General features: G+C 41.0%; 1 protein-coding gene across 1 annotated transcript in view; it reads left to right on the top strand.

The window, feature by feature from the left end:
• The first annotated feature begins 2,257 nt into the window (after window positions 1-2,257).
• Window positions 2,258-23,104, top strand: part of COX10 (cytochrome c oxidase assembly factor heme A:farnesyltransferase COX10) — a 140,110-nt gene continuing 119,263 nt past the window's right edge. Inside the window, exons 1-3 of the mRNA XM_075014408.1 lie at window positions 2,258-2,364; window positions 5,278-5,402; window positions 7,122-7,446. Of these exons, the coding sequence (XP_074870509.1) occupies window positions 2,322-2,364; window positions 5,278-5,402; window positions 7,122-7,446 (493 nt within the window). The 5' untranslated portion in view covers window positions 2,258-2,321. The remainder of the gene's footprint in view (window positions 2,365-5,277; window positions 5,403-7,121; window positions 7,447-23,104) is intronic.

Below are 23,104 nucleotides of genomic sequence, written 5' to 3'. Positions count from 1 at the left end.
CCTGCTCTGTTCCAGATTCAGAGAGAATCCATGCTGTTCCTCAAGGAGGGGCAGTACTATTAGCAGCTGGGAACACAACACAGGAGTCCGAGTCTGGCAGACTCTTGAGGGCACCATCGCTGAGACTCTGCAGGACATGACCCTCTACTCATCCCCTGGCAGAAGATCAGTGCGTTGAACACTTTCCTGCTCCCTTGCATCTCCTTCATCCTCAGGGGTTTGGCCATGGCCAAGATGCCCCTGAACAAGGCAAACAGCGCAATCCGACAGCTTGTCCAATACTGGCTTTACTTCCCCCAGAGGGCCAGTAGGAACATACCATGAATCTCACACAGGCAAGGTGGCATCAACCTACTATGCATGGGAGAATGGTGTGATGTGGTGGTGGTCACTGACCCCTTCCATCTCCTGATGTGCCCAGACCCAAATGTGAGGAACATCACAGACAGAGTCATGTGAGAGATAATGAAAACGCACATTGCCAGGGTCCCCACTCTGCAGGATGTTACCATGTACCTGAGTGGTTCCATGGAGTACAAGTTCTAGAGAGAAGGGGGAGATCTGTCCTCACTGTGGTTCTGCACCTGCAAAAGCTCACACCACCCGGGAAAGAGTATCAGTTGCCTTTGACCTTGGTGTGAGGAACGCCAGGAGCTGGGAGTCACGATGCCACACATCAAGACTTCAGAGTATATCATCATTGCTCCACCTGCCAGAACCATGCAGGAGAGGGTCCTAAAAGACGTCATCTGCTGCCACCATGCAGGGAACTTAAAACGGAAGCTGGACCAACGGAAAGTACTTGAGATGACCAGCAACTGGGACCCAACCACTTCCTCAAAGGGGGCAGCTTCACAGACTAGCAGTTGATCCACAGGGCCTGACTCAACTGCGTCCCCCTCAATGGAGCAGTCCACCATGGAAATCGTGACAAGAGGTGCTGATCTGACAATGAGACCCTGCCCCACATCCTGTGTGATCATGAGACCCACTCCTAGGCCTGACAATTCCTCCACAACACCATACAGGAACAGGTACCTAAAGCCCTCCTGCTGATCCTGCATAGTATCATCATAGATTCTGTCATCCCTGGCAAAGCTGCTACAACTGGACATTGTAGTGACCAACAAGGAGCTAAAGAAGGTCATCATGATGGACAACACCATATCATTCAAGAACCAGATCTCACCCTTCTGTGAAGACCAAGTATGGAAAAATAAAAAATACACACCTCTGGCAAACATCCTGAGGGTCCAGGACTAACATGTTGAGATCCATGCCCTGCTGGTAGGGGCTCTAGGCTTGTGCAACCCCCACAACAAGCTGGTGTTGGAAGCATGTGTCAACAGTCCATGCAATGCCTACCTCATGAGACAGCTGATGGTCTCTTGTCATCAGATGATCCAGGGACATCTACACTTAGTATGTCATGGGCCACTCACAGGATCAGCACGAGCGACGGAGTGTACCGCTGAAAGAGGCAACCTCAGAGTCACCCGTCTCCCTTAGACTCATTGAATACACTACCGAGCCATCCTTCCACAGGAAACACACGCGACCAATGACCACAGACACAGTCAGGGACCGCTCCCTTCCCTGAGCATGGGTCGGATGAGAGCGCCACCGAGGGACGCCGCCCAAGAGCACTGACGAGGGCCACGGACAGGGAGAGCACCCACCTCCTTCCCTGACCGACTATGTACTTGGCCACACAAGGTTGGCCACCCAGGAGGGATACAGCCAGGGGCAACCCCCACTTCTTGCACTGAGACGCTGCCTATCTTCCCCCAGGTACCAGACGGAACCGCTGAAGACGGACGCCAAGGAGGGACCGAGCCCACCGAGCAGGGAAACGGTTGGGGAAATCGCCTGTTGCCTTCCCTGACGGACTGCGCGTTCCCCAGCGAAGCGCAACACAAGCCAGGCAACGCGAGAGGCCGGAGAAGGAGGGAGGCCGCGGTCAAGGCCAGGGAAGGCGCCCGCTCCCTTCCCCGCGGGCCTCGGGCTCTTCTCACAGGCGACCCGCGCGCTGCCCGCCACGGCGCTGGACCAGAGTGAGACTTCGCTGAGCGGGGAGGGACCGAGCTCGCCCGGGAGCCGGCGCCAGCGCTGCACGGCCCCAGCCTCGCTCTGCCCCGCCTGCCCGGGCCGGGCCGCCACCCGCTACCGCTCGAGCCGCCGGCGCCCCACACCGTCACCTAGTAACCCACATTCCTCGCCCCGGAAGCGCTGACCCGGAAGCAGTTTAGCGGTCGTACCGGGCAAGATGGCGGCGCCCAGGTGGTGAGGGCAGAAGGGAACAGGCAGCTCCGCTGAGGGCTATGGGCACGGCCGGTCGATGCGGCCCGCCCCGGGCTTTCACAGGTACCGACCGGGGGCAGCCTTTACCCGAGGCGGGGCAGGGTGCTCCGGGGGAGTCCTTCCGGAAGGGCAGGGAGCGAGCCGAGGTGTCCCGCCCGCGCCCGGGAGAGCCTCGGGGGACGAGGGGTGCTGGAGCCCGGGGCGGCCTTGTCCGGGGGCTGAGGGTCCCCCTACGGTGAGCGCGGCAGATCAGAAGGGGGGGGGGATCGGGTGCGTGGGCCCTGCGGGTGCTTTGTGCACCTGCTTCCGCGGCACTGGGATGCGGAGGGTCCCCTCCCCGCTGGGGATGCGGCCCCGTGGATTAGTGGGGATTGATGCGGAGTCTGAGCTCTCCCTAAATCAACGCAATGCTCAGGGCGGCAGAGGGCCTGGGCTGGTTGCCTTTGGCTGAGTCTGAGCTGCTCGGGACCCATTGCTGCCCGTAGCGGCATCGTGACATTGATCATTAGCTCCCTGTAGGCCACGCTGATATTGTCAACCATCCTGTCAGTTTCACGTTGACTTACACAGATAGCGGCTTCTCTCTTTGTAAATCCTTTCCCGAGATCTGCTTTTAAACCCGCAGTAACTAATGGAATGGTTCAGGAGCAGTTTGGCAAAGCTCATTTGTTTGAGTTAAAAAACCAAAACGATAACCAAACCCTAAGTGATATGACCTGCTTATCACACCATATCCACTTGTATGTTGTGTCCTGTTTCCCTTCTGTTTATCTTTCACTTTTTTATATCCTGATTCTGTGAAAACCTGTGTGATTAATTTTATCCAGGTTAGTGCCATTGAGACTGCTCACCTCTGTAAAGTTGTGCGTGTTTTTGCAGGCTCAGGGATTTGGATCGTAAACGTTTTGGGACAGGGATTCTGTTTATACAGGACTAGCATAATGGGATGTCACTCCTGATTGAGGGCTTCGTGTATTACTGCGGTACGAATAATAGGGAACATATAAACAGAGACTTCTTTTCCTGAGCATGGTTTTTGCCAATGGGTTGTGTTTATATATTCTCCCACCCCTACCTCCAAAAATAACTTTGGCCAAATTAGAAATAGAGGTATGGTTTTATTAACGTAATTCTGAGGTAAAATTAAAAAAAACCGTGCTCATATTGGTGGGGGATGTTGAACAATTTTAGCAACACAGCATACAGAAATATTTAGAAAGTATTTGTTGTTTTATTATGGACAGGGTCTTGAATGAGTATTAATTTCTTCACTTAAAATAGTTATTGGATATGGCAGAGATATTCATTAATGAATCATAGTCTGGAAAATATGTGAATTAATTTAACATAAACCGTGTTTTGTCAACTGAAATGCCATACCCACTGGTTTAAACAGTGGGGCAGCAGAACATTCTTTATAATAATGATTAAAATAGAGTATACCAATCTCTATTTCTCTTTCTCTCTCCTTATCATGTTGTGTTATTTGACTTAAAATTCGCAAATACAGTAAACTCTTTCATATCCAGCAGCCCTGGGACTGGGAGGTTGCCGGATATTCAAATATTCTGGATAGTAGAGAGGTATACCTAGCAAGGCATAACACTAAAGGAAAACAAGATTAGTTATTAAGAAACAAAAATATATGCAGAGTACTTTATTTACCAATAGCACTAGTACTGTACGCTGTAAACTTATATTTGTATTTATTTGCATTTACTTTCACTGCACCATACTTATGGAAAATATAACCAAAATTTACTTACGTTTAAAATATCATTTGAGAGTTCTGGATGATAGAATGCCAGTTAAGACAGAGTTTATTGTAAGTATTTAGATCTTCCAACTCTCAGTCTTTCCTCTTGTCTAAAAGACAGAAAAGCTTTCCTGATTTTTTTTTTTTTTTTTTAAAGAAAAATAATTATACAACTTTGTAAGTTTCCATGGGAAAAAAAAAACGACTTGAGTATTCTTGTATAAAGTCATCCTCATTTATGTATGGGCAAATAAAAAATAGTTCTGTTCGTTTATCAGTAACTTGCATAACAATACAATGAATTTCTGCTATTCTAGTTATTGTCAGTCCATAGACTTCTTGTGCATAGCTTTAGGTATGTAAAACACACACACATCAGACTTGTGGGATTGTTTCGTAATTCTGCATTTTTCTTATGAGACATTTTATAATGTAACTGAATTCTCCTCTTTTTGGATGATTTTGTGTAGGGCAGATGACTAGCTCAGTTTAAGAGCAGCTATAAAGAGGTGTGCTAGGACTAGCTAAACATTCCTGATGATCAAAACAAAAAGAAGTCAAGTAGCACTTTAGAGACTAGCAAAATGGTTTATTAGGTGAGCTTTCATGGGACAGACCCACTTCTTCAGACCATAGTCTGTCTGGTCTGGCTATGGTCTGAAGAAGTGGGTCTGTCCCATGAAAGCTCACCTAATAAACCATTTTGCTAGTCTCTAAAGTGCTACTTGACTGCTTTTTGTTTTGATAGTGTATAGACTAGCACGGCTTCCTCTTTGTTGCTATTCCTGATGATGTGACAGTTTATTACCAGTGCTATTTTTTATGCGTCGTTACTTGGTTTAAGCAAATGTTCCAAATTGTTGCTGATGAGGATATGGAGTGGGGATAGAGAAGGAAACTCTAAGACTAACTTTGCGGGGAGCTGGAAAATAAATTACTTAGCTCCTCCATCTAATCTGCAAACATGATATAGGTTTCCTCACCATCTGTACCAGTTACGTAGTTCAGTCTCCTTGGCAAGTTTTGTTGGAAGATATCTTCTGACAAAAACTTCTCCAACAACACTAACACAAACTTCTACGACAGATCACTGCAATCTAGACATAGCCTTAGATAGTGCTGTGTGGTGCTTAGGACAGTAAGCATTGCCATTGAGTTTGCTTCTAATCCTTGCCGTAAAGAAATAATTGAGATCCAAACACTCTTTCTTTTCTTTATAGGATTATTTGTGTGGCACTTTCAGAAACGAGTAGTAGGACAAACGCAATGCAAGTTTATGCATTGTTGTGGAGTAGCCAATAAAAGATGGATTACATTTCAGCACCTTAACTTCTTCAAACGAATGGTAAGTCATGAGCATCTCTTATTCCATGCTGAGAATTTTTCTATTTTACCTTATGCTATGTAGGAAATTAAAATGTTTGCCAATTACAAGTAGTAAATGACACTCATTTGGTGGAGTAGTGTGTTTAACAGATGCATCCTGAAACTTAAACATATTGATCTAATTCTGCCAGAGATTTTTGGGGCCAAGGTGTAAAGTCCAAGCTTGTTTCTTAAATTTTTATGATTGGAATAGAGCGAATCTGAAAAGGCAAAGAACTTTTTAATTTAATTTTAAATTCTTTAGAGAAGTCTTGAATAAGTTAAAATAAAAGGTCAAATTCTTTTGTAGTATGTAAATAGGCAATGCATTAGCTGTATATATAACAAGGCTATAACCATACTGACAGTTTAAGGAAATGCCTCTTCACAGAAAAGATGCATAATAAATTGATGTAGTGCAAGATTCTCCTTGCTGTTCCTTTTGATGTGCTTCTACCCTGTCTGGAAAGGGCCATCTCTAATGCTAGAATTGTAGTTCAGTCTTATGTCTATCCTGTGGTGTCTGCTTTGATTGCTATCAGAGAGAATTTAATTGATGGTGGTATATTTTGTCACCTATCCAGTAGAAACCAGAGTGAGATCATAGTCCACATGTGGGTCACTTAACTTAGACTTTTGGTTGCTATTAACTAGGGCTGATTCAGATTAGTTGTTTAGAATGGAAAAGTGCTTCACCCCAGCAAATCTGTCCAGCAACCTCTATTATTCAGTTTTATAAAAATTGCATCATAGATTGTTAAAAGCTACATCTTGTTTGTCTGGTTGGTTTCTAACAAATTAAATGGAAGGTTTTAGATAAGATTAGTGATTGGAAAAGCTAAGGGCTTTTTTTTTTGTTTGCCTGATGCCTTGTTGTAGAACCGTAAATGTGGGGAGAAGGACAATATAAAACCTGATTGCAGCTCAGCCTTAGTCAGTGGGAAAAGTGAAGCATCATGTGCAATAATACCCCCATAGGCTATGTCTACACTAGACATAAGTTGACTGCCAATATGCAAATTTAGCTATGCCAACTGCATAGCTAAAATCAACTTGCTGGCCGTTGACGTCCATGTCTGTCTATACAGAGGAGGGTTGACAGGAGCATTTCTCCCATCGACAGAAATTTTATTGGAAGATATGGCTTGATCTTCCGCAGTAGTATGGCGCTAGCCCCCCTCTTTCTCTTTCTATATTTTTCCTTTAAATCTTCTCTAAAATTACCAGATAAGGTAAACTAAACTGAAATTTGGTATTGATGGTGGAAAGCTGAGTTGAGAGAGATGGTTTCAATTTATGGTACGTTAAGGGATTATCTTTTAGAGAGCTTTTTCTGGATATTGAACCAGTTGACTGTATGTATCTAACAAAAATTGTAAGGCACCTAGCTCTTCTAATGATTAGAGAGTACATGCACATCAAATAATATATATGCATGTTCATACAACAAGTATCCACACACACACATTAGAGGTGGAGCAAACATGTTTAGAATAAACAACAAAACCCAGTGGAGTTTAACAATAACAAGAAAATAATAATAAATAAAAAATAATATTTCCAGTTGAAATTTCAAAAAAAAAATTATTAGGTCTGAATGCAAGCTAGCATTATATATGCTTTTTGTTAAATATTCGTTAAATATATATGCTCCTCTTAAAAATAGTCTCTCCAAATGAATGTATTCTTTTCTATTCAGTATGTAACACAGTACAACAAAGATCTCAGTCAGCAAGCGAAAATGAAGCCAGATCCAGTTGCACCTCCTTTGCTTAAGAAAAAAGATTTGGTTCAAGAAGAAACAGTTATACATGAGCTCAGACCAGTTTCACCTCTTCACCCACCTTTGTCGGAGACCTCGAACAGAAATGAGTTCAAAGCAATGAAATCAGCTGCAGTTGTAGAAGACTTGGCAACAGCAGAAAGAGCAGAATCCAGAGAAGAAAAACAATGGAAAGAAATGAAGCTGAAACTGGATGATTTACCAGGAATTTTGGCACGTTTGTCCAAAATTAAACTTACAGGTATCAATGGCAACTTTTTAATTCCATGCACTTTTTCTGTTTCAGGGTTCTCAAACTTGTTCATAGTGTCATCTACATTTTAAACAGATGTTGGTCTTTTGTGCACCCTTCTTCCCATTTTATCTCATAGATCACTGCAACCACATACTATACCTATGTCACTTTTAAAATTTCATTTTAGTTAAATTTTACTGCTAGAAATAAGGAAGGGCCAGCCTCATGGGACAAACTGTCTGTCTATAGTCCACAATACTGTAAAGTGCTCTATGGATTATTATCAGCTTGCACACCACAATTTGAGATATCATTGGAGCAGACATTCTCAAACTGTGGTCTACAAGCTGCTAGTAGTCAACTGAGCACTTGTTTGTAGCCTATGGACAGCAAGTTTAAGTTAAGCCAAAATCTATCACCCAAGAAAGGCAAAATATAATGAGAATATCTTTTTGTAATCAATATTTTCTGCATAGCCGATTTCAGTTTTGCTCTCATAGGCCGTGTCTACACTAGCCAAAAACTTCGAAATGGCCATGCAAATTTACAAGTTTACATATTCAGTGCCTCATTAGCATGCGGGTGGCCGCGGCACTTCGAAATTGACGTGGCTTATCCAGATGAGGCTCATTTTCTAAAGGACCCCGGCTACTTCTAAGTCCCCTTATTCCTATCTGGAGGATATGATAGAGATCTATAAAATTATGACAGGTTTGGAAAAAGTGAATAAGAAAAAGTTACTTGTTCCCATAACATAAGAATTAGGGGGTCACCAAATGAAATTAATAGGTAGCAGGTTTAAAACTAACAAAGGGAAATTTTTCTTCACACAGTGCATGGTAGGCCTGTGGAACTCTTTGCCAGAGAATGTTGTGAAGACCAGGACTTTATAAGGGTCTTTTTTAAAAAAAAACAAAAAAAAAACAAACCACCTAGATAAATTCATGGAGGTTAGGCCCATCAATGGCTATTAGCCAGGATGGGGTAGGAATGGTATCCCTACCTTCTGTTTGTCAGAGGCTGGAGATGGATGACAGGAGAGGGATCTCTTGATGATTGCTCGTTGTGTTCATTCCCTCTGGGACATCTGCAGTTGGCCACTATCAGAAGACAGGATCTTGGGCTAGATGGACCTTTGGTCTAACCCAGTAAGGCCATTCTTACGGTTTAATCTGGCACCCTCAGCACCTGACCTGTGCTGAACAAGAGAATTTGCCGAACCACAGGAGGTCAATGTTGTCTAGCAGCATTGCCAACACTTCTTTGCTAGGGGTAAATGAGAACTAAATAACAGCACAGAACACTGGAAGTCAGGACTGGTGGCTGTAAATAGAGTTTACGGGACCATGGAAAACTTGGACATACCCTTGATAAGTGGACATCTGGCTAACTAAAATCATGCCGGACCATGTTTGTTGCCAGACTGGAGAGTACCAGACAAAAGGTTCAGCCTGTAGTTAGAGATGCCTGTCTGTTCAAATCTTATCCACGTTATGTTTTTTGATGTCCTTGTTTTTAAGTTTAGCAGTGGTTCTTGTCACTCATATTAAAAGCAGTGAGGTAGTAACATGAATACAATATGATTTATCTGCCAAACTTTTTGAATGACGTCATCATAGTTCCCTAAAATAAAATGTTACTTCAAAAGTTGGTGAAACTCAACTTTTTGAGTTCTCCAGTCCAGGAAAGGAAACCGCTTCTTAAATGTTTGTCATAGTTATGTATCATTTATGTTAGGTTATCTTTCTCACAAATTTGTGAGAAGCAATACTCTATTCTAATTGTAGTGTGTAGCATTTATAAGACACTTTTCCAACATAGATCACAGTGCTTTGTCCCTCTTTTGTACTCAAGGAAACAAAAGTTCATAGTGAAGCAATTTCTCTAATACCTCACATCAAGTCTGTGACAGAACCAAGAATAAAAATCACATCTCCAGACTGTTAGTCTTGCGCCTTCTTCAGGAGATCACAGCATCTCTCAGGTGTTAGAACTGCACAATAGTAACATAACAATTGTTATAATTCATCAAATAAATTCCTGAGATGATTTTATGTCTTGAAACTTCTGTAGGACAGAATTTCATGTGATAAGCCTTAATTTTCCACAAAAAAGGCTATCGAGTAAGAACAGCATGTACAGTGGATATGTAGGGGTTCTTCTCTTTACAAGAGTTGATTTTATTGCTCTTGTGGTTTGGTAGGCATGGATTTTGCACCTATGGAAGCAGATCATGAATGCATATCCCAGAGACAGTCCTTACTGCTCTGGATTTATTCTGAAATGGACTAGACCAGTGGTTCTCAATGAGGGTGTCTGCACCCCTTGGGGTACTCAGAAGTCTTCAGTGGGGTATCTCAATTCTGCTAGCTGTTTGCCTAGTTTTTACAACAGGTTTACATTAAAAGCGTTATCAAAGTTGGTATGAAAGAATTTCATACAATGACACCCAGATTTAATTATAATATTATATTCTAATTTTTTGTTGTAATTTTATGGTAAACATGAGAAGGTTAGCCATTTGTCAGTAATAGTTTGTTGCAACGCTTTGTATTTTAAGGCCTGATTTTGGAAGCAAGTAACCTGTAAAATGAGGTGAAACTTTGGTCTTGCATGCTTCCATCAGACTCCTGAAAGGCTACACTTACCTGGCAAGGATGAGAACCACTGGTTTAAATAAATTTGTTGCAGTGGTAAAAAAGAAAAATGTTGTGTGTCTGAAAATTAAATGATAACACCTCAGTTGTGCTGCCCTTTCATTACAGGAGTTGCTTTATGTTCTCACTGCTCATTAATAGTAATAGTTTGAGTTTCCATAGAGCCTTCTATGCATGCTGCTTTAAGGTCTGCATGGACAGCTAAATTTCCAGTCATCTCATCAGTGAAATTATTTAAGTGGCTTCTCTTGAGAAGCTGGGGGCCCTAGGCAAGTAATTTAAATGGAAGGATCTTAAAAAAAAAAATCTGAAATAGATTCAGAAACAAATATTAGGATATTAAAATGGCAAGTCTAAATGACGTAATTTAAAATAAACAAACGAAGTATGATGTTATGATCTATCGTGATAGCTGCTTTCATGTATTTTTTAAACAAGGTTGTTGATCAGGCTGTTGTTTGGTTCTTGAGAATGTAGATTATTCCAGGTCAGCTTTCATGTTACAGATGATATAGTGCCTCTATGTAACTGACCCATGAAGGTCTGATAATTTTAATACTATGCATAATTTTTTCAGAGTTTCTACTTCTATTCTTTAAATATAAAACAATAAAAAACTTTGCATGATACTAAAAGGAGACTTCGCTGGGACATGCTTGTCTTCCCCTACAACTGAAAAAAGTGTTTGTATTAAGAACTGTTAGTCACCTTTAAAAGGAAATTAATGTAATTATTACTCTATCCACCTGTTTCATGTAAACTTTAGTCTTGATGCCACTGTCATTAGGAACTATGCTTTCACAATGGCAAAAGATTCATGTTTTATTTTTTTATATATAGTTTTTGTCATGAAAAATGACCATGGAGGGAGCTTTTAATTTATTTGTAGTGTAATCCACCTTTTTGGTTTAGATTTCCTTCTTCCTTTTGTTCCTCATTTTTTCTTGGCTAATGTCTGAACAGCTGCTTTTTACCATCCTGGCACTTTGCAGAGCTAATGCATCCGTCTCACAGGTTTTTGTTTGAGCTACAGAAGAAAGTTACAGATGGTATTGTTTTAGTTTCATCCTCCAATTCATAACTAACTGAACAGAGAAAAAGGCATAAAGATGGGGTAATAAGAGACAACCCGTATAACACATAACACAAGCTCGCCCCTAAATTTTAAATTGAATCTCGTCTTTGAAAACTTTAACACAAATTTATATTTAACTCATTTTTAGACTCAGTGATGACAAATTGAAATTAACAAACATAGCAATTATAAACACATTAGGCAGGAACATGAACAAATACTCAGCTTTTAATTCTAGTTTTTAGTGTTGTTCCCTCCCTAATACAAGGATCAGTGTGATATGCACGGTAGTGTTATCTGGGTATAAGCTGTAACTGTGAAATGGCTGGTATCCTGGCACAGTGATGCCTAAGTGCGTTGTCCTTTTTGGTGGGGAACATGGGCTAAATGTTTATAATGAAATGTAACAAGCATCTGCAAAATGGATATAAACAATAATGACGTATGAAAGTCAAATGTAATTTTGTAAATAATCTCAATGTTGCCAATCTAGATTGTAAGATCCTTGAGTCTTAGACTGTATTCTTATTGGAGACCTGTGCACTGTCCAGCAGAATGAGGCCCTGATCCACGGCTGGTCACTGTTGCAGCTATAATAATAAAAATAACACAATCTCTTTTGGAGTCTGAAAGATTGGCACACCAAATGCAGTTGTGACCAGTGCTGACTGAGGTAGCCTTTACTGGAAATGCCAAGGTCAGGGCAGGCTGCAAAAGAGAGAGCAGATACTCCAAGACTGGAGGGTAACATTAACGTTAATTTTCCCAATCAGTCACAAACTCTTCTTCTGATTTCCTCCACGCTAATTATCGAGACGCAATACACAGCCTTTTCATTACATTCCAGTTCTCTGGCTCCCACTCTTCACCTATATCCAGTATAGTGAGACGTTATTGTAAAACTCTGCCCACATGTACAAAATGTTCTTCTGATCTTAAAGGGCCAGCCATGTTTCCAGGTGAATACAGGTTTGGTTCTTACTCAAAATATCATGCTGCCAGCCAGTCCTTTAGTGAGGGGTAGGTACACAGTATGCCACGGTTAGTGTCTGGTGGATTGCCAGATGCTTGGGTAAACAAAGCATCTGGTGGCCTGCCAAGATCTAACCCAGGCAAGCTGTATCCAGCCTGTGGGCTACTTGTTACCCACTCTTACTTTTTACTGTGTAGTATTTTAGACATCTAAACACGAATAAAAAGGTTTATTATGAAGAAAAAAGAAAGAAGAGGAAGAGAGATTTTAAATGGTCAAACAGTCACACGCAAAGACATCAAATCCATCAGATTCCTAGAGGTACTGGTGAGTTTATTGGATTGAAAGCCCCTATGGAACACGTCCACAGCTTGGATGGGTCATTATGTCCTTTGTTCAGAGCTTTGTTTGTAGAACGGTCACTCCAGAGGTAAGAAGCAGGGATGAAAACAAGATACAGAATATGCAGTTGCTTTTGTATTCTTTTTGCCATCTGGCTTTTACTTCCTTTGTCCAAAACACAAGGTGTCCCACACATGGCCAAGAAGCCTATGGAGTTCTGTCCATAGAAATGCCCCTACAGGCCTTTCTGAGTCATAAGGCATAGCCCTTGCCTTCTCTCAATGGGTCATTTGAATACCTAAGACTCTTTGGTGTGCCATGACACAGGTTAGGCAGTGCATCACCAAACTGTGGGTGTCATCCAGAAGCATAACACAAGTTTTGTAATGTAGACACACATACATATCCATAACCCAACATACGAAGGCAATATGAGATTCTTATATATGGCTGATTACAATATTTTTTTGTCCGTGGCATGTCTGGCATAACTCATTGCCATTCTATAATATTGATATTCATAATATTCTAAAGTGTGTAATATTCCATACAACAGCCATCTAATTTTCCCTCCTCATAGGCTTTAAACATGTGAACCACAGCTAACATTTCCATCTGTCTCTTTACAAACATACATATTGGTGAGTATGTTGAAAGGTACTCTCCTGGGCAGAATCACACACTGAACTGATTATTATTTATATTAAAGTAACTCTCAAAATGTGTTCTAGGCTCTGTGGAAAGTTACATTTCATGTCTGTAAGACTTTGCAGTCTTGTCTTTTTTCATCAGATCTCAGTTCACTCAAAAATACTTGCAGTTCCAACTTTCCACTACAGTTTCACAACTGCAGTAGTGTCCTGTCCAAAAGTTATGTTAGTAATCAGAAGCTACTCAAGCATGAATATATTGAACAATGTTATTCCAGTTACCGAAAGCTTGTTTCAGCTGCCCACAAAACAGTTTGAGAACTTGGTGTCTTTTCTTGGTTTATTGTCTGTCATATCCATGCTTCAGTCTACAAAATGTACCTAGTCTCATGTCCATCTTGCTCACCATGCCTCTTTCTAAAAAGAAGGCCTAAAATAGAAGCTTGTAAAACTCATTTGGCACTTCAGAACTTGTACCAAGGTGGTCCTTTTGCATATAGGACCTTAGACTGGGAATTGAGAGACTTTGGGTTTTGTCTTGTTCTGCCATTCACTTGGTGCGTGGCCTTGGAAAAGTCACTTGGTCTCTCAGTTTCCTATCAGGAAAGTGGGGATGATAAAGGTTGACTTTTTACATAATACTTTGAGATCTGCATGTTAAAAGTGGTTGGTAAATGTGAAATAGCATAAAGACTAGAAAGGGAAAAAGGTGTGTAAGTAAGCTAAAATTTTGCTCACAACTACACTAATGGAGAATTCCATTTGTTTCAATGGAGTTTGTTTTTATGATCCACTTGTAAGCGAGAGTGGAATGTGGTCTTAACTGCATTAAAGCAACAATTTAGGAGCAGTAACAAAGACATATCAGTTTGCAATCTTTACATTTTGTTGATCCTACTTGTATTTTGTATAATGTCTGCCAGAAGATAATTCTCATTTTTGTGATTATTAAAACACTTACTATTGTCATATCAGACACAGAGCATAATAACTGTAACTTCTTAGTAAATTATTTTTTGTGATACAAGGAAAAGCAACAAATGCAAATGATCTGTTGCTGTACAAAATGTTCTTTAAAAATGTTCAGTGATAAAATATGGCATTAACCTAATCTGCTGTAGTTTGTAATATTGTATTTTAATTTCTGCATTAAACGATAGTAACATTTGGTTTAAATTACTGTTCCAAACGAAAGCATGCCTTAGGAACTTGGCTTTCTTTTAATGTGCAAGTTGTAATTTGCAACGAAGCCTACTTATGTCTACTCCAAACAAATCTAGGTTTACAAAGAAAACAGGCTGGTCAGTCCTGCAATGTTAATGTTGCTATTAAGTCTAGCATTCCAATGAATGAAGTGTGAGAATTTAGGGGGGAAATCTCTTTGGATAGATAAGCTCTAAAGAAAACTAGTTTTCCTTAGGGATATATTAACATTTGTAGTAAGGCAAGTAGATTGTTCCCCAAATTAAAGCAGACATCTATTCTTTTTACCCTTCCTCCTCCTCCCCTATGCCCCCATAATAGTGTCTGGTACTAAATCTGCAAGCTATATGTTTTTACAAAATTATATATTGTTCGGTGACTCAAAACAAAGATAGAAATTGAGTTGGTCATCTGAATTGTTTTGGACCATTTATAGTAGCAGGCGGTGGTGTTGTGCCAGCTATTTTTTGGTGGAAGGTGAGCACAAAGTGGTGCTAAGAATGTAGCACTATAAGTACAGGTATCGTGGTTTATTATACACGTAAAAATGTATTTGAGGGACAATGTAGAAATAATGTAGGATTAGAGTTGCCTTGAGTATGTTCTTATATTTAAAACATCATACAGTAAACTCTTTCATATCTATCATTCTATCATCTGGAACTCTCAAATAACCAGCATTTTAGCCATAAGTAAATTTTAGTTATGTTTTCCATAAGTACAGTATAGTGAAAGGAAATACAAACAAATACTGCAAATAAAGTATAAGTTTACAGTGTACATTACTACTGCTGTTGGTAAATAAAGTACTCTGCATACATTTGTTTTCTGAATATCTAACTTTATTTTTCTTTAGTGTTATGCAATGCTAGATATACCTCTGTATTATCCAGAATATTTGATTATCCAGCAACCTCCCAGGCCCCGGGCTGCCAGATATGAAAGAGTTTACAGTAATAGGTCTACTTTTTGTCTTTCATTTTCTGTGAATGTTGTGCAAAATTTTGTTTACAGACGATTTGAGCGTATAAGAAAAATGCCCTTTTCTGATTTCTAGTAAAGCTAGATATATTTGTAAGACATAAAAACATGTCTGCTTTGGTATCTCATTGTAGGTTTATATTGAGAATTACTTGTGAAAGACTCTTGCCAAGTCTAACCAATAAACCTTGAAAGGATCAGTTTCACCCATTATGCAGAGAAGTGTAGTTAATTTTGCCCCTAAGCACTGAGCTAACAGGGGTCAAAAAACAAACATAAAGAGTCAATGACCTCATGCCCTTGCCTGAAGTGATTTCAGTGAAATGAACATCTCTAAAACGAAAATGAAGAGAAGATTATAAAATTCACTTTTGCCTTAACAACAAAAGGAAAATAAACTTCCTAGTCTGATGGGAGGAGAACCCTATTTGCTGCAACATGCTGCATTGGAAACTCTGTTCATGGGGCAGACAGCAAAAACTACTCTGAGTTTAGAACATTGGACAAACATCTAGAAATATCAATTTCAGCTGGATAAATGAGAGAATGTCCCACAGCCTTTTTTAATGAGATCCTGATAAGTCACAGTGAAATGACTGACTGAAATTAATCTGGAGAAATCAATGGAGACTTTAATTAGCCCTCTGTCTGTACTGTATTAGAATTTCTTTGAGGTCAGTGTAATGGTAATGTTACACAGACTATTTGCCAATCTGCTCCACCTTTCTCCTTCTGTAAATGAATTGGTGTTGTGCTATAATAAAAGAATGTAAAGTGCTCTCTCTGATAAGTTTTAATTAAATTCTTGTCTGGAAGTGAAAGTGTGATTTATAATACCAAAAAAAAAATGTAATCACTCTTAGAAATGCAAACGCCACTGTTTCACTGTCCTTTTCTGACCCAGGTAATAAAAAACAATTGAAAAACAATGAATTTCATTGAGATCCAATATTTCCGTGTGCTCTGTATTGAGAGACAAAGGGCAAAAATTTCAAACACATGTACCTTACCTTAAGCTTCTCAATAAAGATGGCCTGGTTTCAAAGGGATGGTGTGTTTGCAGATCCTGATGACAACCATCTTTGAAAATCTTGTCCATAATCTCTGGGTCAGTAGTGTCTTTTATCTATCCTTTATCAGACTATAAATGGTGATGAGTGCAGGAGATCTCAAACTTAGCCTCTCTCTTAAGAAAAGATCCACACTGTGATTCTCTGATTGTCACATCCCTCTGTTCTCCCTCCAGTTATGAAAACCGTTCAGGATCTCCAACTCCCTGGCAGCATTGGTAGCTGGTGGATTGGTACATGAACATGACAGTACAGTTGAAATTTCCTTTCTTTAAAAGGAATTCCAAGGTCTGATTCTGTTTGTTCATGCTGTCTTATCTTTTTCTGTCAGTGGTAATGAGCATCTCCTCTCCAACCAAGATTGTAGTACTTCTTGTGTAATAGCCAGCATTGTTGTCTGTAGGTATTCATTCTCTTCCCTATCAAAACAAAAAGCAGTCAGGTAGCACTTTAAAGACTAGCAAAATGGTTTATTAGGTGAGCTTTCATGGGACAGACCCACTTCTTCAGACCATAGCCAGACCAGAACAGACTCAATATTTAAGGCACAGAGAACCAAAAACAGTAAGCAAGGAGGACAAATCAGAAAAAGATAATCAAGGTGAGCAAATCAGAGAGTGGTGTTGAGACCTGGGAGGCAGGACTACTGGATGATGCTCCTGGCTCTGCCTCTTCCTTTCTGTGTAAATTTGCATAAAGTGCTTAATCTTTCTGAGCCAAATTCATCTTGGGGAACCACAAATGTTTCCTAAGGGAGCACTAGTATTTGAGAAAATTTTATTGACTATGCCCATTTTATGGTTTATCCAGTTAAGAAACTGTCTAAACTAACCTTGAAAATCACCTGCAATTTATTTTAGGCTTGCATCTTATGCTGCTGCTGGGGCTACTCTCTGCCTTTTTCTCCAACAGGGGACTTTTGGCCCATAGACTTCTTGGCAATGTGAAGGGAAGCATTCACTGGACACTGCTTAGCTGAAAGTCCCTAAAGGGCAAAGAGAGGCTCTTAGTGCCAGCAGCAGCACCGTCACTAGCAGATAGGGGAGCAAGTTAAGGGACAGTTCCATCTTATTTTGATGGTGGAACAGTTTTGCTGAGTGCTAAGCCTATATGTAGTAAAATATTTGACTGTTTGGATTTTCCTTTTTCACAATTGCTGCAGAAAGTCCACAGCCACAATGTGTATTTGTTTTCAAGTGCTGGTAAGTGAAAGTGTGAGGCCAGGGTAACTACAGAGACACTTAGAACCCAAATGCCTGGACTCTGAACAAGAGCTGTGGTGTTTTTGTTTTTTTTTTAAGTCCTTCAGACAAAAGAAGAATTAAAGCAGTAAAAATAAGTAATTTGTGCCTAAGGAAGCAATTATACCTCAAGAAACTGTGGAAGCATATCATGCAGTAGCAGTTTGAATTGCAAAATGCAAATAAGCACACATTGGCAAGACTTCCAGCAGAAATAGATGTCTACAAGTATGATGGGGAATAAGCAATCATGGGACTGAAAACCATTCCTATGTCAATTAATAATGATTGTCAGCTCACGACCTTGCAGAAAACATCCAACAAGAGGAGTCAGTATTTTGCACTGTAGCTTGATGAATCCACACATGGAGCCAAAATAGTTCAGCTTCTGTGTTATGTGAGTTCTGTCAAAGCAGGCTCAAGAGTTGAAAAGCTTTTAGCAGGCTCATTCATCTTACTAAAATCTTAGGGTTTGTCCAAACATGTCAAAAAATCTGTATTTTCTAATTATAGTTTTGAAAACCTGGATTACATCAGAATGTATAATTAAACAAACTGTATGTAGTGGGAAGAAGTCACAAAACAGTCCAAATTCTCATGACTGAACTTTTAATCCAGTGCCCTAGATTGGTGGTTTTAATAATAATTAATAAAAAAGAGACAACAACCATGGGTGAATGTATTTAGTTGTGGGGAGCTAGCAACTTTTAAACTATCCATAAGGGAGTCTCGTAGTACTTTGGAAACCACAGCCCTGAAGTATCATATCTTCTCTCCGTGTAGGTACTTTCAGACCATGAACAAGTTACCTCTTAAGATGTTATCTACATCCCAATGTATGCCTTAGGAGGATTTTCTAGAGTCTGTCCTTGAGCAGCCATACAGAATATTGACTCTAGGTTTAGAAATTCTGCACTCATGTCTCATGCTTTTGCTCATGAGTCCACACTGCACTGAGGAGACTTGAGCCAAACCAGCCTATCCTGGGCTTCTTAGTGCCTTCCTTGATTCTAGCTGCTTTCGCCCTTTGTTCCTGGTACACTTATGGCTCTGCACTCTCCGCAACTGAAGCCAAGAATATGGAGGAGTTGCCATTTGAAAAACTTGCTCCACTTGCACTTTCACTCTTGTATCAAGAAAGAGGAAGAGCATCCATGAAATTCTGGCAAATGTTTTGGTGGCATTTTTTGATGTACTGAAGGCACCTATAGGAGAAGCAGGATGCTATACACTTGGCAGACTCAACCTGGCTCCTGCAGCTTGCGATTCTTTGCATAGCACTGATGCCTGTAAGTAGATGGTATTTCTGGAGCAAGGTCGGGAGCAACGGATTATGAGGGACCATATTGTCATGCAGACCGGGGGTGGCCAACAACAGCTCCAGAACTTTCTTATGAGGAAAGCAGTGTTTCTGGAGTTCTGTGATCAGCTGCTGCCAATCCTCTAGTGTCAGGACTTATATATGAGGGTGACCATGCCAGTTCACTGGTGGGTTGCTGTTACTATCTAGACTATGGCCATTCCTGACTACATCAGGTCCACTGCTAACCAGCTTGGTCTTGGTAGATCAGGTGTGGTGACAGATGTTTGTGAATTAATTAGGTGTATGATTTTCCCATGGATGGGATAATTTCCCTGAAGTAATTGCCAGTTTTTAGAGAATGGATTGCAATGAAAATTTTATTGGATCACACACACCAGGAATCATACATCAGTAGCAGACATGGAACCAAAACTTACAAGGACCACTTCTGCCTCCTTTTGTTTTCGTGGCCAGTTCAACAGCAGGCTGCTCCTCCAAGGGGGGTGTCATCTAAAGTTCCTCCAAGTAGGCTGCAAGCTTCTCCAGCTGCAAAGCCTCCTTGGATGACCTATGTGAGCACCAGATTCACTTCCCTAGCCTGTTCTGGCTAAGTAAATTGCTATAGACTCAGTGCATGGTACAAGTACTGGTCTGAATCCTTGTAAAGGAAGAAGGATGATGGAAAGTTCTCAGATGGGAAGGTGGCTAGTTGTTCTTGAGCCACAAAATCTGCTCCTTGCACTGGTAATCAGTCTGTCTAATCCCCAGTGCTTCTAACTCATCCACTGTTTCTTGCTACATGTGGTTGTTTCTGGTGCTTTTGCTGGTATTGAACTCCTTGCTTGCCTCACCCCAGAGGTTTACTAAAATTTGACTGTGATCCCATGCCTGGGTAGCAGCGTGCTTGTCAAAGAACAACTGTGTATTGCTGGCCGTAGCTAACACAGGATTGGTTCATTGTTTGCAGTTCAGTGGTCACAGTAAAAATGAAATGCTGAGCAGCGGTACTTGAACCAAAGGGGTTGTTTCCATTTCCTGGGAGCTTATTGACTTGTGACAGAAGAGCCAAGGAACAGTGGGCATATGGAATAGCATTGACTGGCCTGATCTGGGTCCATATTGCAAAGAGAGGCAGTTTCTGGGACTCTAGTTTGAATTCAGCTTCTCCCACCCACCTGTCTGGTCTCAGGGACCAAGTTCTACAGGCTTACTGGCCTGAGTCTGACAGATTTGTGTGTATGCGAGAGAGGGGTTTGGGGTCAAGACTGAATCTGAGCCCAGACTTGGCATTCTAGACCTATCTTTAACTTTCTCTTTGATAAACTAAATTAATTGAAATTCTTGTGTCTGACTGTATAGTAGATTCTCTAGGCCTTAAATTTTTCATAAACCTTCCTTTGAACCCCCTCTAATTTTTCTATATCCTTTTAAAAATGTGGGTATCAAATTTCGATACAAGGTTCTGGCAATGATCTCACAAACAGCTTGGCATCCTCTAGTTTTTGCATCAAACAATCGCTTTAGCTCTTTTAGGAACAGCCTGGCTGGGGGAGGTCAGGTTCTTTTGGCTCCGTGCTGTGACTTCTGGACTCTTTGCAAGTGTCTCCCTTGCTAGCAAGCCCCTTCCCTGGCATTGCATTTCCTCTTCATAGTGAGCAACATTGCCTGTATATGATCCAGATATTTGTAGCCTTTGTAGGTTTTTAGAGTGCCAGTTGACTTCCCTGCAAAGCAGATTGTTTGTGTAGTCAGAAAACTGCTGAGATAATGGTTCATACAAGAACCACAATTTATGATGTTGTCTTCCTTGCTGATAAATTTATTGAGTTCAAATTACAAAGTTTGCGGCCATAAGCAAGTGGTTCAATGATAGCGTTGGGTGATTGGTTTCAAGAGAGAGGCTTCTCTTTAGTACTACTTTTCTCTTAAAGTTACGCTTGTGTAATTGATTTTGGATCATTTTAATACTTGGATGCAGATTTATTATCCATAGAGCGGGAAATGCAAAAATCTGATAAAATACAATTTTTTTGAATTCAGATTTCTGATCTGGAATCTATTTTCCTCATAATTCCATTTGAATTTTAAAAGTTTGGATTAAGCTCACTGTTGCATTTTCCCCTGCCTGAATTTGAGCAGATCAGATAAACTGACAAGATGTGTCAAATGTACAGCAAGGATGCACACAGAATTTAGGATAAATTTAGAATTTATCACCACCAGTCTTGGCACACTAGATTTTCTTATGCTCTCTTGAGATGTTTAAAGCTGCTGCTGTTTTTGTTTTTGGTACTGATAGGGCAATATCAGAGCTCTGCTTTTCATGGCTCATGAAGTTTCCAGACATGTTTTTCTGCATGTGGAGACAATCTTCACATGTGAGCTACTATGGGAACCTGTATCCCATACATATATTTGGGATGGCAGTTTGTGTAGTTATTAGGGCGCTAAAAACATGAGCTGTAGTCCAAGTGCCACTGGGAATAATAGTATGAAATTGTTGCCCACTTCTTTTTTTACACTGTCAGCTGAAGGCAATAACCGTCATTTGCATGGCACTGTTGTGGCCAGCTTTGTAAGATGTAACATGCCAGAATCACTAAAGCTTCATATGTCCCTTCGTGCTTCAACTACCGTTCCAGAGGACATGCATCCATGCTGTGGATGGGATGTGCCTGATAACAATCCAAGGTAGTGCAGACTGACACATGTTCATTTTCGTCATCTGTATCAGATGCAACCAGCAGAAGGTTAATTTCTTTTTTGGTGGTTCGGGTTACATGGTTTCCACACCAGAGAGATGTTCTTTTAAGACTTGTGAAAGTAGGCTCTTTTACCTAATTTTCTCAGATTTTTGTAAGCCTGTTATGTTCTTAAACCTTGGGTGAAGTGCTATAGCTGTGTTTGGAAAACTCACATTGACGCCTTCTTTGCATTTTGTTTAATCTTCAGTGAAAGTGTTCTTAAAAAGATGAACATGCATGGGGTCATCATCTGAGACCAATATAACATGAAATATGTGGCAGGTGAATCACAGAGTAGGAGACATACAGTCGTTCTCTCCCCCCCCACACCAAGGAGTTCAGTTACAAATTTAACACATTTTTAACAGGTGTCATTAGTATGGAAGCATGTCCTCTGGAATGGTGGCCCATGAGCAAACACACAAATGTCATGGGCCACTGCTAGTATGAGAAGAAGTGATGGAGGCTGCTCTCAAATGAGGCAGCCGAGGAATCACCTACCTCCTCTAGTGTCCTAGACCTCTCACCCTGACACCACTCACCCCAACACCACTCACCCCAGAGACATCCAGGACATTTTGCCCACCGAAGAGAGACATGGTCAGGGACATCGCCCAATTTCTCCCCTACAGATCATGTCTCCCTACAGATACCAGACAAGACCACTGATGGGGGACTCCGATGAGCGACGGATTATTGAAAGTGTAATGATCAGGGAAAGCTCCCACTACCTTCCTTGGGGGACTATGGGCTCTTCTACTAAATAGCCACATGAGGTTGTCCGCTGAGTAGGGATGCAGGTGGGGACACAGCCCACTTCTCCCACCCCCACATCCAGCTTTGCTTCTTTCCACAGATGCTGGAAGAGACCATTGACAAAGTATTCTGATGACCAACGGTGACTGCCACTGAGGGATGACGCAGGCTACCGATGAGGGACAGAATCAGAGGAAGTTTCCACAGTCTCCCCGATGGACTATATATATCCTATATAAAAAAAGAGCACCAACGACGAGGGATGACTCAGAATGACCCAGACAGCCGACAAGGGATGAGCTCCCGGGAAGCATCTGCTCCCTTTTCTGAGGCACTACGTTATTTTTTTCATGTTTTGTGTAGGAAGACACTGGACCAAAGAGGATCTAGGACACAACACATTGTGGGGTGGAATCCACCCAGAAGCTTGTGAAGTTTGCTAAAGGATAAAACTCTTTTCGCTTCTTGGGTGGTGCCCTCAGGACATTTCACTGAGTTTAAAATACCCACCCTCTTCCATCTGGGACAAAGTGAGCTATGCTTATTGATTTTAATACGTTTAACTTTTTAGTTTTTCCCCTTAAGCCACCCTTGATCCCCAAATTCACCTTGTCTTTAATTATAACCTCCCACATGCTGTAATGTTATGTCAAACCTTCACTTCAGTAA

The sequence above is a fragment of the Carettochelys insculpta genome, chromosome 20 (genome assembly GCF_033958435.1).
Source record: "Carettochelys insculpta isolate YL-2023 chromosome 20, ASM3395843v1, whole genome shotgun sequence".
In the NCBI taxonomy this organism is placed as follows: domain Eukaryota; kingdom Metazoa; phylum Chordata; order Testudines; family Carettochelyidae; genus Carettochelys; species Carettochelys insculpta.
This window is presented reverse-complemented; position numbering and strand designations above follow the sequence as displayed.